The sequence below is a fragment of the Oncorhynchus tshawytscha genome, linkage group LG09 (genome assembly GCF_018296145.1).
Source record: "Oncorhynchus tshawytscha isolate Ot180627B linkage group LG09, Otsh_v2.0, whole genome shotgun sequence".
Lineage (NCBI taxonomy): Eukaryota > Metazoa > Chordata > Actinopteri > Salmoniformes > Salmonidae > Oncorhynchus > Oncorhynchus tshawytscha.
The window spans coordinates 64,767,234-64,785,497 of NC_056437.1; the positions used below are offsets into that span (position 1 = coordinate 64,767,234).

Sequence of the window (18,264 nt, forward strand, 5' to 3'; positions counted from 1 at the left end):
TAACACCTAATAGTTTTGCAATTGTTTTAGATGCCATTCCCTCAGGTGTTGCTTTTTATTCAGGAACGTGTAAAAACCAGACCCTCGGAGCCTACCTTCCATTACCCCTGTTGACTCATCAGTAGGAAAGATTTGTTTATCTTTTGGTCCATTCAAAAACAGAGCGATACAAACCTTGTTTCAGCAGGATGTTGTATCTATACCATATGTCATGCCTTATTGGAATGGATTTATTGATAATATCTGTTGGAAAAAAGTTTGGATGTTGCCACACACATTCCTACTTGTTAACTAAATTAAATAAGTTTCCTTTAAAATGATTCATAAATATTATCCTGCCAACCACCATATGAAAAAGTTTAAGGAAAACATCAACTCAAATTGTACCTTTTGTAATGACCATCCAGAAACAGTGTTGCATCTTTTTTGACATTGTATTTGACATTGTATATGTAAGAAAACTGTGGTAAGACATCAGTAGATTTATAATTGAACACATTTCTGAAGATTTTACACTATTGTGGAGAGATGTACTGCTTGGATTCTTTACCTACAATAGAAATAAGCTGAAACAATTTGATGTAATTAATTTCATTATTCGTTTGGCCAAATTTCATATTGACAAATGTAAATTTACAAACAACACATTTTCTTACCTTACAAAAATAAAATGAACTGTTTTTTAAGACATACTGTTAAAATTATAAGTGGATGTATGTCCCATAAGGTCCTTGTATAATGTGATATTGTACCCCCTAGCCCAATTGTCCTTTGTATATTATTTATATATACTTGTGTTCACACATGTACTTCCTGTATTGATTTGACGTTAATTTAAAAAATGAAGGAAAATGAATGAGACAGATATTTCACCGGATGTATTAATGTGAAGCATCCTGTTGGCGTTTCCATTCACTACCACATATGGTGATGACAGGAGTGCAAGTGGAAATGACAGGCTCTGGTCTATCTTGGATAGAACATATTTGTCGAGGCTGTGATTGCACCGGGAAAACAATAATGCATAAAAAACAATATGCACATTTTCCCAGAAGAGATGTTTCCATCAAATTGGCTTGTTGCAGATACAAATCTGTGCGTGATGAGAGTGCACATACAAGTACTTTCCCCGGTGAAATTCCCATGTACCGAATAAACAATACAAGTGAAATGGGTTTTCATCGCATTTTCAACTGATGGTTTTGTCGTAAAAAAATGTTGCGTTATATAGCAAGTGCGCCCACTCTGGTATTGGAACGTGGACTCTAGCTAACAGATCACAGATACATGCGGGTAGGCCAGCCTACATGAGATTATGGACAAAATAGTTTATTTTTATTCGTCAAACGACAGCAAAGCATCAAATCAAATTTTATTGGTCACATTTACATGGTTAGCAGATGTTAATGCGAGTGTAGCGAAATGCTTGTCCTTCTACTCCCGACAGTGCAGTAATATCTAACAAGTAATTTAACAATTTCACAACTACCTAATACACACAAATCTAAAGGGATGGAATAAGAATATGTACATGTAAATATACGGATGAGCGATGACCAAGCAGCTATAATCAAGATGCAATAATGGTATAAATTACAGTATATACATATGAGATGTGTATGTAAAATATGTAAACATTAAAGTTCATTATTATAGTGACTAGTGATCCATTTATTAGAGTGGCCAATGATTTCGAGTCTGTATGTAGGCAGCAGCTTCTCAGTGCTAGTGATGGCTGTTTAGCAGTGTGATGTCCTTGAGATAGCTGTTTTTCCAGTCACTCGGCCCCCGCTTTGAACAGGTAGTGGCTCAGGTGGTTGTCCTTGATCTTTTTGGCCTTCCTGTGACATCGGGTGCTGTAGGTGTCCTGGAGGGCAGGTAGTTTGCCCCAGGTTGATGTGTTGTGCAGACCACACCACCCTCTGGAGAGCCTTACTGTTGTGGGCAGTGCAGTTGCAGTACCAGGTGGTGATACAGCAGGACAGGATACTCTCAATTGTGCATCTGTAAAAGTTTGTCAAGGTTTTAGGTGACCAGAATTAGACCTTCAATATTTATTGGAAAGGAGCATCAATTGAGCTCATCACCTTGCCCTTTCATCACCCTGTGAAATTCATTTATTTAATCTGTAGCCTACTAATCTGCATGTTTTCCCAAGTGTGCATGTGGATATTCCTGCCCCCCCCTTGTTTTCTGCATGAACGCCTCCACCTCCTGCCTGCTGTGTAGCATACTAGCTGGCTAAACTAGCAGTGTCCTTCGCGCCTGTCTGCCTAACACCTGCCATTCGCAGAACTGCTGCGGGGAAACTGTACCCGCCCCTTCTGTGGAGTTCAGCGGTGGCTGGCATCCAACGTTCTTGTGCATTAACGCCACCTATTGTACTGCCCATGTCTGTCATATATTAAAAATGGACCAATATAAGTATAAAAAGTGTTCCTGCGCAAGCAGAAACGTACTGAATTGCAGGCCGCAATTGCACCCTTCGAGACACTTTCGATTAATAGCGAGGACAACACGTTCGTTACTCCAAGTTTACATATATTTTAGCGATATGTGCAGAAATTCGTTTCCGCCTACAATTCTCGCATAATTCATTTTACTGACACAAAAAGATCCCACCTTGTCTTGCGTGTTTTGTCGACATTTGTAAAGTTTACCTACAAATGTTCTGTTTCCATCAACACAGTAACTTAAGTACAAATGAACTTAACAAAATTAAATAAAATCAGAAAGTTTCTCAAAAATCAACCAGATTACAGTACTTTCTTCGCATAAAAAGTGTGGATGGAAACCTGGTTAGTAATTGCACTGTTTACTTACAAACAAATCCGTTGTGGACAGACGTATTTAACATAAAATGGAACGAGATTTTAGTTCTAGGTTGCAGAAATTACTTACAAATGGTTGCATGGTTTAAAATCAATCACTGCCAACACAAATGAAGATACAACTTTTTATTTTCACAAAGAGAAACAAACCAAGAGTTGCAGTTTCTAGTCAACATATATGGAAACAGCACGTAATCCGTTCAGCAATAACCAAAATACAGATGAGTCATATCTACATGTAGAATGCGCAAATACAGAGGGGCAGAAAAAGCCAGTGAACATTACTTTGTTGTTGTGAGATAATTTAATAGGACTGTGTGTGCGTGTGTGTTTTGATACTGGAATGCTTCACTCCAGTCTGTATGGGTCTGCACAGAGGTTACTTTCCTATCACGGACTCTCACCTACCATTTACAGTTACATTTCTTCCTTACAGTACAGCATAAAACAAAATGTACAGAAACCCTTGACTAAAAGCAGACCTCTTGGCCTCTGTTGGGTTTCAAATTCTGCCTCTCTCTTCCTGTGGTGCTATCCTCATGCCACAGAATCAACAACAATGCTTAATTCACTCGGTCATTCACAGATCAAATGTCCTTAACTTCCCCCTCCCTATAATATCCAATGGTACAGTCCAGTTCAAACCAGCCCAGAAGTGTTTAGGAAAAATCTGAGGATTGAGGGGGAGGGAAAGTTAGTTACATTTCAGAGTGAAGGGTCATTTTCCTCTCCGACTGCTTGGAGATCGGCTTGGGGACTGCCTGCTGCCACTCCTAGAAAAAAAGAGGAAGAATAACCAAATAAATCAATACAGACAACTCCACAATCACGATTGACAGAGTAGTTTATTTACATTTTAGTCATTTAGCAGACCATATACAACTAGTGCATTCATCTTAAGCTGGCTAGGCGAGAATCACATGTCAATTTTCCCTCCGTAAAACATTAACATGTACTTATTTCTCGAAACCTGTACCTTCTGTTGGAGTCAATCATTTTAAATATGAGTCTGTTTTGTCCAATAGGAACACAGAAATATGTTTGCCTTCAAATTGGCTAGTTGGCTACTGACCTGCGGGTGGGTGGGGAATGTGCAGGTCGCCTCTGTCTGGGTGGAGAGTAGCTGAGGGAGCGCGAGTCTCTCAGTGAATCAGCTGGCACTCTGTGAGGTCGCGCCGGGCTGGAAGAGATGTCAAATGTCAAAAATCAACTGGTTCCTCTATGTTACCGAAATATTCCAGACTTTTTGAATAACAATAAATAACTGTCATTTCCATGAATCATAACTAGAAGCATTAAAGTATAGGAGTTGTTCTGGTCACGAATCAATGGAAATAATAGATCTGTAACAAGTAGTTAACATTATGTCAGCATCATTACCTCTTTTTCTTGTCTTCCTTCTCGCTTTCAGAAGAGGATGATGAGGAGGAGGAAGAAGAAGAGCTATGGGCAGCCGCTATCCTGGCACCTCTGGGAGAGAGAGAGAGGAGGGGGACATTGTAAAGAGAGGAATCATGTCAGCTCTATTTAGGACATCTCTATCGGCAATGTTCAATATATTATGATCCAAATGTAAAAACATGTCAGTCATTTAACACTCCTTACGCTTTTCCTTGCTCTGCATCAGAGTCAGAACTGTCTGATGAAGACGAAGAGGAAGATGACGAGGAGGAGGAAGATGAGGATGATGATGAGCTGGGGCTGCCCATCTTTCCTTTCTTTTTCTCTTTGACCCCCTTCTCGCTCACACCGTTTTCAGTCCTGACTGGTCGGTCTGTGGGGTGGGCAGAGCCTTTTGAGGGGAGCACCGCAGGTGATTGGGTCCTCGAGGTATCTCGTAGAGAGACTCTGGTCTCTGAATGGCTGAGGGCCTGTGGCGACCTGGAGCGGGGCGGGTCAGAGTGCCGTGTTTCTTTGGGGTGGGCTCTGATTTCTGATTGGCTGGGAAGGGGACTGGTCTCCTTGGAGGGGAGCGGTGAGGAGATGGAACAAGCCTTCCTTCCTCTGTCTTCCCCTTTCTCTCGCTCCTCTCTGTCACCTCTTCGGTCTTTCTCTACCGCTGGTTTCATCACCTTTTCTACAGGCGGCTCCTTTCTCTCGCGGGCCGGAGAGGGGGATGGGGATGAGGAAGAAGAAGAACGAGAAGATGAAGAGGGTGAGCGACGGGGTGGGGGGACCTCTTTAAGAGGTTGGCGCTCTCGCCTCTCTTGCTCTTTTTCACGTTGCCGCTCTTTTTCCCTCGCTCTCTCCAGCTCTCTATTCTTCTCTCTCTCCTGGTGTCTCTGCCTTTCTCTGGATAGCGAGTGACTGCTTCTCCTTTGTCGAACGGGAGAGGGGGATCGCCGGGACCTGAAAACAAATACAAAATATAAATTAAATAAACAATTCAGAATCTGGTTTGGCAATCTGAGGTCTTGGCAAATTTGAATTGAGTTATTATTGATTTATGTACACAGGAAGTTGCCCCACTGTGTGTGATGTTTGATTGATGTGTGTATAGTTGAGTTGCGTTTGATTTGGTGTGAATAGGTCCTGGTCCTACCTGTAGAGGGGACTGCGTCTTCTGGGACTCCTCGACCTGCTCCTTCTGGCTCCTCTGTCTCTGGAACGGTCCCTCCCTCTATCCCTCGCTCTCTGCCTCTCTCGGTTGTGCTCTGCCTCCCGGCTGCGGCTCCGCCGTGGGGCGTAGTGGCGAGTCGGGGAGCGGGACGGAGGGGAGGCTCTCCGGGTGGCGGCTTGTCGTCGGGGGCTGGGGAGCAAGTGGGGGGTCCTGGTACTGCCGTGGGGGTGCGGCGAGGGGGGGAGGGCCGCGGGACAACTGCTGCTGCGGGCGCTTTTGGGGAGGGCGCCCTCCTCCTCTCCCACTCTCTCTCCTGCTCAGAGGGGCTGTACTGCTCTGCCCTCCTGGCCTGGCTCTTCACCCCTCCCTCTCTCTCCTTCTCTCGCTCCTTCTCTCTTTCCACTTCAGTGGGGGAGTACCTCTCGCCTCCGCCTTGGGGGGCTCCTCTTCTGGGAGGAGAGGGTGGAGGGCTGGAGCTCTCTACCTCGGTGGGGCTGTACCTCTCCTGTCCCTTCCCTCGCTCCTTCTCTCTGTCTGTGAGGGGGTAGCGCTCTGCAGCAGAAGGGAGTTGGGAAACAGGAGCTTTTTGGGGAGCAGGAGGCGGGTTTTCCCTTTCAGAGAGCATGAACCTGTCCCCTCCTGTTCTCTCGCGTTCCTTCTCTCTCCCGGTAGCTCTCTGTCCGTCACTCTCTGAAGCGCTCTCTCTGCCCCCATTGGCCAGATACCTCTGGAAGGCAGCACCTACAGTGGGAGGGGAGATGAGAGCGGGGAGGGCTTTTTTCACTGGGCTGCTCTTCACCACGGTTCCCTTTTTCTTCTCTCCCTCGGAGGACGAGGAAGAAGAGGAGGATGATGATGATGAGGATGAGTCGGAGGATGAGGAAGAGCTGTCACTGTCACTCCCGCTGCTACTGCTGCTCTCATTCACTTTCTCCTTCTCTCTTTCCTTTGCCTTCAACTCCTTCTCTCTTTCCTTTGCCTTCAACTCCTTCTCTCTTTCCTTTGCCTTCAACTCCTTCTCTCTTTCCTTTTCCTGCAGGCTTCGGTCTCTGTTCTCCCGCCTGTTGTCCTCCTCTGCTTGTCTTTTTCTCTCCTTCTCTCCTGCCCCCCTCTCTCTGTCCCTCCTCTCCCCCTCACCCTCTGCGCGGAGGTCTTCAGTCAAACAGGTAGATGGCTGTTGGGTAGAAGACAGTCTGCCGGACCTCTCGCGCTCTCTCCCTCCATCTCGGTTTCGCTCCCTCTCTTTTTCCCTTTCGATCTCCCGCTTCCTCTGCTCCTCTTGTTTCTCCCTCTCTTTGCTCAATTCCCTCTCCCCCTCTTTCCCCCTCTCCTCCGGTTTCCTCTCTTTCCCCCTCTCCTCCGGTTTCCTCTCTTTCCCCCTCTCCTCCGGTTTCCTCTCTTTCCCTCTCCTTCCCTCGTGCTCCCTTTCTTTCTGTCGTCCATTGGTGAGAGGTGACTGAGGGACAGGGGATGTGGAGTCACGGGATGAGTTTCTACCTCTCCCGCCATCACTTTTCCGACTAGGGGGAGATCCTTCTTTCTCACTCCCCCTCCCCCTCTCTCTGTCAGCTGGGGCTCGGGCATTTCTTTCCTTTCCTCGCTCCCCCTCTCTGCTCCTTCCTCTCCTTGCTCCCTCCCTCTCTGGAGAGGAAGACGAGGAGTCTCGTCTTTGTGGTTTGTCCTTTCCGCTCCTCTGTTTCCTGGTGTCCAGTTGTTTCAGGGGTGGAGAGGGGGATGAAGAAGAGTCGTGTCTGCTCCTCTGCAGCATTGTTCTCTCCTTTCCTCTCTCCTTCTCTCGCTCCCTCTCTCCACTTCTGGAGCGCCTGCCTTTCTCTCGTTCCAGTCGAGGAGGAGAGGGGGAAGAGGAGTCGTGTCTCGTTCTGGTAGGCTTCACTTTCTCACGCTCCTTCTCTCTTCCTATCTCTTTGTCCTTCAGTCGCTCCTTCTCCCGTTCCTTGTCTGCCCTCGGTCGGCGTTCAGGGGAGCTGGGATACCTGGGAGATCTCTGAGAGGGAAAAGGAGGTAAGGAGAGAGAGGTGAGCAGAAAATAGAGAATTAGCGAGTGCTAGAGGCCATTGATTATGCCCAATTGGCACAAAGCAGGTTTTGAAATGGTAGCTGATCACCAGACCAATCACAGGTGGTCTTACCGCTCTGCCTCCCGAACGCTGTGGACTCCCGTCCTCGCGACCACGCCCCCTCCTGTCAGGAGATAGCCCCTTTCTCCCCTCTGCTCTCTTGACAGGCTGGTTCTTCTGCCTCTCTCTCAGCGGTGCAGGGGATTGGCTGATCAAATGGAGATATGGCATGAGAGATAGAATAACAGCATGGGGTGCAACTCAAAACTGCCTTGACTTTTAAGTTACTGAAATGAATGACTAGAATTGATGCGAGTAGGATTGCAAATTTTCGCTAGCTTCGATGGGGATTTGTGGAAAACCTAGGAATTTAGAGTAAGTTATAACCCCAAATTGTTCTGGTGACCCGGAAGTACCTGTGAGCAGAGCTGGAGGACCCACTCCTATGGCGCCGTGTCTTACTCTGGGGCGGAGTCTCATTTTCACTTCTCTTGCGTTTTTTCTTAGACGCCTGCTTCTCGTCTGAGGAGCTGAGATGGGGAACAAAGAAAGTATTTTAGTACACACACACACACTATGAACCACGTTCTGTAGGACCCAAGTTCTGTAGGACCCACCTATCTTTGTCATCCTTTTCTTCTGAACCATCCCTAGAACAGAGAACACAGAGTCTTTGTTCATTAAGCTGAAAAAAGGGTAAAGGCTCACACACATCACCCCGAACGTGAATCTAGCGTTTGTCTGTCAATCGTTCAGCACGCTTCGTTTTTTCAGGGAACACCCGCTGTACGTGATTCCACATGTAAAACCGGTACGCACTCAGTGCGCAAATTACGTTCAGAGGTGCTAAGTACTCTGGGCCAGCAAATTGTATTGTGTGTCTGAGCCCTAAGGAGTCCTCGCGAGCACAGGTGATCGTCAAGCTGTAAGCGCACACATCTCTTACACAAGAAGTTCTGATCCACTGCAATTGAGATGTTCTGAAATAACTAGCAACATTGTGACACTACGCTGGACATGAAGTCCATTCACTGACTGCAAAATGAAGGGGAAAAAAACGACCGGTAAACCTTTTCTTCTTCTTTTTCGTTTTTTTCACCCGTCTAGGAGAGGGGGAAGGGCTCTCTGAGCTGAAGAGAAGAGAGTAAAGTGACATGTCGATCAAACGCGCTGTGCATTATTTTTACGCACGCACACAAAATAGGACCGTCTCATTCCATTCTTTGTCCCTCTTCTCTCACCTGTCTCTGTTCTTGTTTTTCTTCCTTTTCTTCTTGCGGCTCTGTTTTCGGGCCGGGGAGTCAGAGTCCTCTGACTCTTCTACCAGCCTGAGAGAGAGAGACGGCGAGGAAGAGAGAAAAATAAAGAGATGGTAAGTAACAGAGGGGATAAACAAAGGAAAATCAGAGTTACACGAGAAAGGCTAGCTAGCTACGACCCCCCCCGACTTACACATATTTCTGATGCTGTTGCTTCTCCCTCTCCAGCCTCTCCTGCTCCCTCTTCTCCTTCTCTCGCTCCTTGCGCTCCGGATGGAAGGAGGAGCCATCTACGTAGTCTGTGGCGATGCCGAACGCCGCCTTCAGCCGGTCATTCTTCTGCTGATTGGCTGCAGCCAGGGCGTGAGTCTCTGTCGCCCTGAGAGAGAAAGGGGGGTGCGGGTCATTGTTCAATAGGCCCTATTATTGTCACGCTAGGTTACTCCCCAAAGAGTGGAACAGTGGTGTTTCGCCACCTTGTTCAATGGTCAGCAACTGTAGGAAGCGCCACGTCACCAAGCAACAGAACACTTCACTGCCCACACTCTGTTTGCTGTTTTTATTGCTATTGATTCTGCAACGTGGTCTGTCTTTGCGCCTTGGATTGCAAGTTTGTGTCCCGGATTCCAGTTAGCTGCTAGCCATGTGGAGCAGGTGAACATCAGCAGTGCTAGCCCACCAGTGTTTTCATCCCAGGCTGGGCACAAATGCTTCAGGTGTGAGATGATTTCCACACAATCACAAGGTGGAAGTGGAAAATGGACAAGGATTAGTCTGCCCTAAATGCACCAGCATCAAGCAGCTTAGGGAAGAGATCCTCCGGCTGTTAGCTTGGCTGCGAGAAAAGAAAACCCTGCTTTCTATGTACACCAACCTTGCTGTAACCCAGGCAACCCAAATCTCTGTTTTAAATGGCTGCTAGAGCAAAGCGGTCGATGAGTCGGGCAGCGTTGATCTCTCCCAATCCAACGGACAGATGTGAAGCGCAACTCCGCGGCCCCATGGGAGACTGGACATAGGCGTAGGAGATCGGGGAGGCAGTTAGGTCACCCATCTAGCCGAGAAGATCCGATCCAGCTATCAAACAGCGGCGCACCGCTTGAGATGGACCTAGCAGCCCCCGGAATCCGCACGGAAAATGGGTGTATACAAACAGCCTGATAACCATCACAGTTCAGCAGGTTGTTTCCCCATCGGATTCCATCACTACCACAATCCTTGTGGGCAGCTCGATGGTGAGAGATGTTGGTCTGACAGACCGACTAAGGTCCACTGTCACCCAGGAGCCCGTGTCCATGACATCAACTCTCCTGCCCACGGTTCTGGTCAACTACTCCAATAGACACCATCGTCACTCACGTAGGTTTAAACAACCTTCGTTTTAGGCGATCTGAGGGAGAACTACACATGTTTTTTTTTAAAGACCCTTGCTAGCAGAGGGAAGATAATTATTATCTCTGGCCCTCTCCCGTGCTACCAAAAGGGGTTGGGAACGTTTCAGCCGACTCTTTGCCCAAAACGAGTACCTGAAGAAACTTTGCAACGACAGGAATGTCTTTTTGTGGGCGCAACCAGAACTTTTTAAAAGAGATGGGATTCCCCCTAACCCCAGTGGTTCCAATTTCCAGCAACATCAAACTATTTTAGAGACTGACAGACAGGTTCTGGTAGAGCTCCATCCCAGCAACATCAAACTGTTTTAGAGACTGACAGACAGGGTCTGGTAGAGCTCCAGTCCCAGCAACATCAAACTGTTTTAGAGACTGACAGACAGGGTCTGGTAGAGCTCCAGTCCCAGCAACATCAAACTGTTTTAGAGACTGACAGACAGGGTCTGGTAGAGCTCCAGTCCCAGCAACATCAAACTGTTTTAGAGACTGACAGACAGGGTCTGGTAGAGCTCCAGTCCCAGCAACATCAAACTGTTTTAGAGACTGACAGACAGGGTCTGGTAGTGCTCCAGTTCTCCCTGTCAGAATAAGCAGAAGAGGAAACAATATCAACTCCGACAACAATGGCACTTTGGTTATTGCAAGTAACCAAATTTTATGTTCCTTTAACTCTGCTTTCTAGTGAGTTTATACAAACTCACCTCGTACCATTCTGATAGGTTGGAGACTGTCAGAAAACGTGGCTGTAACGGAATAACAACCAAATTATTAACATTGGTTACCTCTAGGCAGATACCCCAGGTGAAGAGTGGCCCACACATTGAATATGACACTCTTAAATGCAATCACTAGTAAAAACCTCTAGTGAATGTCCTCATTACTGAGCGCAAAGTTGATTTCATGTTTCACACTGACACATGGCTGACTGTAGAGACTCTCCCCTCAGACTACAGCTTTTCACACTATCATTAAAAGGAAAAAGGGTGGGGACAGCATCTATTTCTATTTATGGTCTCAGCTGTAAGGACATTTCATTTGGTGACGTTGGGTCTTTCAAGCAGCATGCTATAGTGTTTCAATTTCAGCCACCGGTGTTGGCCAAAACCCTGTATAAGGCCACCAAAGCACTGCTTTACCGATTACACCAAGGGCGAGGCCAACCCCCCTCTCCATTCTGTCCTTGGATTTAAGTGGTGCATTTGAGACTGTTGACCGAGACTGTGGACAGATTGGAGAGGTTGGTTGGCCTCTCTGGTCCAGTTCTAAATTGGTTTAGGACCCATTTAACCGGTCGAGAGTTTGTCACCCTTGGTGAACATAACCCAGAAAATACTTATCACGGCGCGGGGTTCCACAAGGTTCAATTTTGGGTCTGGTACTGTTCAGTTTAAACAGTTGAAGTAAGAGGTTTACATACACTTAGGTTGGAGTCATTAAAACTCACTTTTCAACCACTCCACAAATTTCTTGTTCACAAACTATAGTTTTGGCAGGTCGGTTAGGACATCTACTTTGTGCATGACAAGTCATTTTTACAACAATTGTTTACAGACATTATTTCACTGTATCATAATTCCAGTGGGTTAGACGTTTACATACATTAAGTTGCCTACGCCCCTTTAAACAGCTTGGAAAATTCCAGAAAATGATGTCATGGCTTTAAAAGCTTCTGATAAGCTAATTGACATCATTTGAGTCAATTGGAGGTGTACCTGTGGATGTATTTCAAGGCCTACCTTGAAACTCAGTGCCTTTTTGCTTGACATCATGGGAAAATCAAAAGAAATCAGCCAAAAAAATTGGTTCATCCTTGGGAGCAATTTCCAAATGCCTGAAGGTACAATGCTATTCTATACAAACACTAGTATGCAAGTATAAACACCGTGGGACCACGCAGCTGTCATACTGCTCAGGAAGGAGATGCGTTCTGTCTCCTAGAGATGAACGTACTTTGGTGCAAAAAGTGTAAATTAATACCAGAACAACAGCAAAGCCCCTTGTGAAGATGCTGGAGGAAACAGGTACAAAAGTATCTATATCCACAGTAAAACGAGTCGTATATCGACATAACTTGAAAGGCCGCTCAACAAGGAAGAAGCCACTGTTCCAAAACCGCCATAAAACAGCCAGACTACGGTTTGCAACTGCACATGGGGACACAGATTGTACTTTTTGGAGAAATGTTCTCTGGTCTGATGAAACAAAAATCTAACTGTTTGGCCATAATGACCATCATTGTGTTTGGAGGAAAAAGGGGGGGCTTGCAAGCCAAAGAACACCATCCCAACCATGAAGCACGGTGGCAGCATCATGTTGCGGGGGTGCTTTGCTGCAGGAGGGTCTGGTGCACTTCACAAAATAGATGGTGTCATGAGGAAGGAAAATTATGTGGATATATTAAAGCAACATCTCAAGACATCAGTCAGGAAGTTAAAGCTTGGTCGCAAATGGGTCTTCCAAATGGACAATGACCCCAAGCATACTTCCAAAGTTGTGGCAAAAAGGCTTAAGTACCACAAAGTCAAGGTATTGGAGTGGCCATCTCAATCCCATAGAAAATTTGAGGGCAGAACTAAAAAAGCGTGTGCAAGCAAGGAGGCCTACAAACCTGACTCAGTTACACCAGCTCTGTCAGGAGGAATGGTTCAAAATTCACCCAACTTAATCTGGAAATTTTTACTAGGATTAAATGTCAGGAATTGTGAAAAACTGAGTTAAAATGTTTGACTAAGGTGCATGTAAACTTCTGACTTCAACTGTATATTTTACCCCTTGGCAGCTTTATCAGAAAGCACAGCATTGATTTTCACTGCTAAGCAGACTATACACAACTTTACATTTCAGTCACAAGAGGATTTTAGCTCCAAGACAAGAAGACTGAGGTACTTATTTCTGGAGCCAAAGCACAGAGAGTATCTGGCCGCACATTTTAATTCACAGGCAATAAAGACCAAACACCAGGTAAAAAACCAAGGTGGTATATTAGATTGTGAACTCAATTTCGAATCACACATTAGGTGTGTGTGATTCGGGGCGGCAGGGTAGCCTAGTGGTCAGAGTGTTGGACTAGTAACCGGAAGGTTGAAAGTTCAAACCCCTGAGCTGACAAGGTACAAATCTGTCGTTCTGCCACTGAACAGGCAGTTAACCCACTGTTCCTAGGCCGTCATTGAAAATAAGAATTTGTTCTTAACTGACTTGCCTAGTTAAATAAAGGTTAAAAAAATAAAATAATTTATGTGACCAAAACAGACTTAACACCTGAGGAACATTGCCACAGTGCAGCCATTTCTCTCTCAGGCTGATACAGAGACTCATCATCCACGCTTTTATTACAAGCAGGCTTGACAACTGTAATGCTCTCCTGTCTGGTCTACCCAAGGATGCCATTGGTCAAAACATACAGGACGCTGCAGCACAGGTACTGACCAAGACCATACAGAGAACACACATTACACCAGTTTCAGGGCTCTGCACTGGCTGCCTGTGAGTTTCAAAATACATTAAGATTCTTCTGTTGTTTTTGTTTTATCATCAATCCACAACTGTGCACCCCAATACATGTTAGACATGTTTTTAAGGTATGTATCCAGTAGGTCCCCTGGCACTTGCCGTTTAACTATACCAAAAGACTAGGACCAAGAGGCATGGCCAGGCAGCCTAGAGTTACTATGCCCCCAGCCTGAGAACCTGAAGGGGACTGAAACTTTTGACATTAAGAGATCTTAATTTTTTTTTTTTAAAGACAGACAGACACCCCTTTAGCTTTACTTTTCCTTAGGGTGCTTTTTAGTCATTCATTTTTTTTGTTAATTGTTCTTTTTTTAATCCTCTTTGTTGAGTAAATATTTCATTTTTTATGTTCTTAGATTTGTCCATGTCTGAAATGTGCTGCATAAATAAAGCCAGATTTGAGTTGATTTAAAGTTTGTGCAGCCATGCTGGTCTGTAGTAGTCTGCAGTAGAAATGTCACTAATCCGTAGTGATGGCCAGATCTGTGGTGGTTTCATTACTCTACAGTGATCTGTGGTGGAGTGTACTTACAATGGTCTCTCGGTGGGGGCCGAAGGCGGCTCCTGCTTCTCCTGCAGCATCATGCGGAAGCTGTTCACCTTCTCTTCAATCTCCTCAGCGGAATACCTGTCATCCAACACACACACAGATCAGCAGATAAGACTCAGCAGCTAACTCTCCCCTTCTGCACCCCATATCTTCACCCTTTTCCCTCCAAATATTTCAGTCCCTCCCATTCCTCTCAGGGGGAATTGATTAAAATGGTCCGGCTGCCTGGAGTTTGCACTGGGTGAAATGTGACTGCATTCATTTTGGAACCGGACTGCTTCCAAGGCGTGAACCAGGGCCCCCGCTCTGGCCGACATTGCCTCCCCCCAAAAAAGTGATGTTGGTTAAGCTTGTGGAGTAATGAGTAGGATTCTGTGTCCACATATGAAAGTGATTGCTTCACCTGACTTCCCAATGGAAAGTAGCCTGAAAATGTAAACATATACATTTGATAGAAAACAGATGTTTCTAAACAACATGCTGCATAGTTGACAATATGACAGAGCGGTGCAGATTACCGTTTAATTTGACCAGGGCACGCCTTCCTCAGCGGCTTCATCCGGTCACGTGACGGACCATAGCCCAGTGCAACACGGGCCATAGCCCAGTGCAACACTGGCCAGCTTAATTAAATCCCCTCTCTCACTCTTACTCCTTCCTCTCCCCCCACCCCTGCCCATCCCTCCCTCACCTATCCCTCTTTCTTACCCCTGCTCTTCCATCATGTCCTGCAGCTCTGCACACTTGACCTCCAGTTGCCTCTTTCTCTGGTGTTCCAGGATCTCGGCATTGGGCTGACGGTTCAGCTGGCTCTCCAGCCTCTCACGGTCCTTCTCATCTCGCTCGCCGCCGCGCTCGTCCCGTGGACGCTTTGCCCGCACGCTCGACAGGTTGCGCTGCACATAGCCGTTGGTGCCGCTGCCTCGTGGCGTGGTCAGGCCAATGCCGTTGTACATGGCTCCTCTGTGGAGAGAGACAGGACAATGGTCAGATAAGTGAGAGTATTAAAATGATGGGGACTGGAATGATAGAGGGTAGGCCTATTTGTCAGTCCCGAACAGAACAGAATTGACAGCCTACAAATCAGGAAGTACACTATTGTAAAATAAATGTTGGTCATAGTATCATAAGCCATCCACTCTGCACTATGGAGTTAGGCATGCCAATAAAGACTAAATGGGAGTGGATTGGGTAGGTACAATGCACAAATAGTTAACTATAACAATCCTCCCCTATAAACCATATTGATGATATAGAAGAGATTCCAAACTAGGCTACACTGTAATAAACGCCAAACACCTAGTTTGGGTCAATAATGATTTAATTCAGGAAGTATGATAAACATTTGGTATTTGAAATTCTGTTTACTTCCTGAATACAACAGTTAGCTTAGTAGACCGTAATAATAGTCACCGATAGCTAGCCAAAAAATAATAAAAAACAGTGACCTGCTTTTGAACCCACCAATCTCTAGGTAACCAACTAACGTTAACTAGCTACTGCTGTACCATACCACAACACTTTGCAACAGGAAAGAGACAAACAAGCCTAGCTAGCTAACGTTAATAGTATGAGATTGGTCAGAAACTGAGATAGCTAGCTAGCTAACTTATTTAGCTAACGTTACGCACTAAACTAGTAGTAGGAGCAAATGGCCGGCTACAATGAATCGTGGATATCTAGCTAGCGAAATAACTAACGTTGGCGAACTAGCGGGCAATACGTCGAAATCAGTTGTTAACGTTACCTGACTAGCTAGTTAATGCACTTATAAAGGACAACGTTTTGACAAACACACTATTTGTGAGCGTCATCTCCCCCAGTAACCACAAGGATCGAACCAAGGCTTGGAACGAGCCCCCTGCCTTACGGGCCAAACTTTGGCCCAAATAGGCCTTCTATCTAGGCTAGCTAGCAACTAACGTAGGCAGCTACAGTGCGCTATACACTTGTGGAATGCATCAAAATAATATAGGTATTTAACGTTATTTGGACAGCAGTCAGGTCATTATATTTTTTTGTCAGCTATAGTAGCTAGATATCGAAATAGTTTAACCCCGCATGGTAGCTAGCAACTACCGTGGCTAACGTAACGTTTCATAATTAGCAAGTCAATTTAACATGCTACCCAGCTAGCTAACGTTACCTCTGAGTTCCCCGCGAACGGAGACGATGAATGGAAGCAAATACACTGGCAAAAAAAACTAAATAAAATGACAATCGAAACAAAAGCAAATCTACTTCAAGTACTTATTCGTAAAACAAACACCTAATGCCTGCGGATATCGTCACTGGTTGAACATCGGGGGAAAACCACGCGTGATGATGATGGCGACCCCAGACTCCGCATCTAAACTACATTTCCCATCTTCTTCTTCTATGAGGTTTAACGGCGGTGGGCATTCAATTTGATGCGTTACCGCCCTACATTTCCCATGTTTCCCATTAACACTTTCCTTCTTCCTCTTCAAAGTTTTCTGGCCGACGACACACCTATTGGTGTATAAACTTTTCACCTTGTTGACTTGATGCCACAAAGAACAACAACCCTTCGTATGAGTTTATCTGCTGTATGAGTGGCCTAATGTGAAGACATATTGTCCATGCCATGAATGACAGCCCCCTTGTATCTTCAGGTTATCTAGTTCATTTAAAGGCACGTTCTGTAATTTCAGCATTCCTGCCACCTTGTTTACAATAAGGTAAATGATGGGGCTGGGGAAATTACACCTATACTGTCAAATTCATAAGTGGACAATTATTTGCATATTACTGACACCCATGAATCAACATGATTATCCATATAATACCTAATTGACACAGAATTCACAGACTTTTGCCAGTAAAAGAAAAACAGGCGATGTTTATATGATCCCTTTTCAAACAGTCCCATTTTCCTCTATTTCTTGTTATGTTATTTCAAAATAACATCATAGTCATTTTGAGTTTAATTATGTTACAGGTCGGTGCAGCCTATAGACTACTTGGCTATACCATACAAATACAAATCAATAGTTTGTTATTTTGTTACTTTAACAGATAAGACAAATGTACATTCCCCTGTCCTGATAACAGTCAACACATATATTGTATAATAAGAATATAATGGAATATAATAGAATAAAATATTCATAATATTTTCCCCAAACAACTTGAATTTTGTGGAACAAAGGTGATTGTATGTGCTTTAGAAACCTTAGAAACTTGTATGCGCTTTAGAAATCTCTTTCTGAAAAGGGAGCTTGTTTGATCCACGTTTAATCATGTTTGTATCTCATGATAAGCTGTAGACCACACTATCTACCTAGAGAGTTTTCATCTGAATTTTTTTGTAGCTGTCTACATACCACCACAGACCGATGCTGGCACTAAGACCGCACTGAATGAGCTGTATTCTGCCATCAGCAAACAGGAAAACGCTCACCCAGAGGCTGCGCTCCTAGAAGCTGGGGACTTTAATGCAGGGAAACTTAAATCTGTCATACCAAATTTCTTTCAGCATGTTAAAGATGCAACCAGTGGGAAAAGAAACTCTGGACCACCTTGACTTCACACACAGAGATGCATACAAAGCTCTCCTTCACCCTCCATTTGACAAATCTGACCATAATTCTATCCTCCTGATTTCTGCTTACATTAAAAAATTAAAGCAGGAAGCACCAGTGACTCGATCAATAAAAAAAAGTTGTCAGATGAAGCAGATGCTAAACTACAGGACTGTTTTTGCAAGCACAGTCTGGAATATGTTCCGGAATTCCTCTGATGGCATTGAGGAGTACACCACATAAGTCATTGGCTTCATCAATAAGTGCAGAGATAACGTCCTCCCCACAGTGACTGTATGTACATACCCCAACCAGAAGCCATGGATTACAGGCAACATCCGCACTGAGCTAAAGTCTAGAGCTGCCGCTTTCAAGGAGCGGGACTCTAACCCGGAAGCGTATAAGAAATCCCGCTCTGCCCTCTGACAAACCATCAACAGGCAAAGCATCAATATAGGACTAAGATCGAATCGTACTACACGGATGTGGCAAACCATTACAGACTACAAAGGGAAGCACAGCCGAGAGCTGCCTAGT

General features: G+C 45.2%; 1 protein-coding gene across 3 annotated transcripts; it reads right to left on the minus strand.

Annotated features, from left to right (window-relative positions):
- Nucleotides 1–4,833: 4,833 nt before the first annotated feature.
- On the minus strand, nt 4,834–16,591 carry srrm2 (serine/arginine repetitive matrix 2). 3 transcript variants are annotated; one of them, XM_042327207.1, is made up of 11 exons: nt 16,452–16,591; nt 14,891–15,145; nt 14,165–14,260; nt 8,922–9,107; nt 8,711–8,797; nt 8,540–8,599; nt 8,087–8,119; nt 7,886–7,999; nt 7,542–7,677; nt 5,374–7,396; nt 4,834–5,180 (listed from the first exon to the last, which is right to left on the minus strand). In XM_042327207.1, the coding sequence occupies exons 2-11, from the start codon at nt 15,136–15,138 to the stop codon at nt 4,909–4,911; spliced, it is 3,255 nt and encodes a 1,084-aa protein (XP_042183141.1). In that variant the 5' UTR covers nt 15,139–15,145; nt 16,452–16,591; the 3' UTR covers nt 4,834–4,908. The 3 variants fall into 3 exon arrangements, with proteins under 3 accessions (XP_042183141.1, XP_042183140.1, XP_042183142.1); XM_042327206.1 differs by having other exon boundaries at nt 16,329–16,550; XM_042327208.1 differs by lacking the exon at nt 8,540–8,599 and having other exon boundaries at nt 16,329–16,550.
- Between the last annotated feature and the right edge of the window lie 1,673 nt (nt 16,592–18,264).

What these genes read in the sequence shown, in the direction of transcription:
- srrm2 (XM_042327207.1), bottom strand. Translation starts at nt 15,138, where the DNA reads ATGTACAACGGCATTGGCCTGACCACGCCACGAGGCAGCGGCACCAAC. An exon ending in AAAAACAAGAACAGAGACAG is followed by an intron (nt 8,600 to 8,710) that starts GTGAGAGAAGAG and finishes TCTTCTCTTCAG; the next exon opens with CTCAGAGAGCCCTTCCCCCT. An exon ending in GAAAAGGATGACAAAGATAG is followed by an intron (nt 8,000 to 8,086) that starts GTGGGTCCTACA and finishes TCCCCATCTCAG; the next exon opens with CTCCTCAGACGAGAAGCAGG.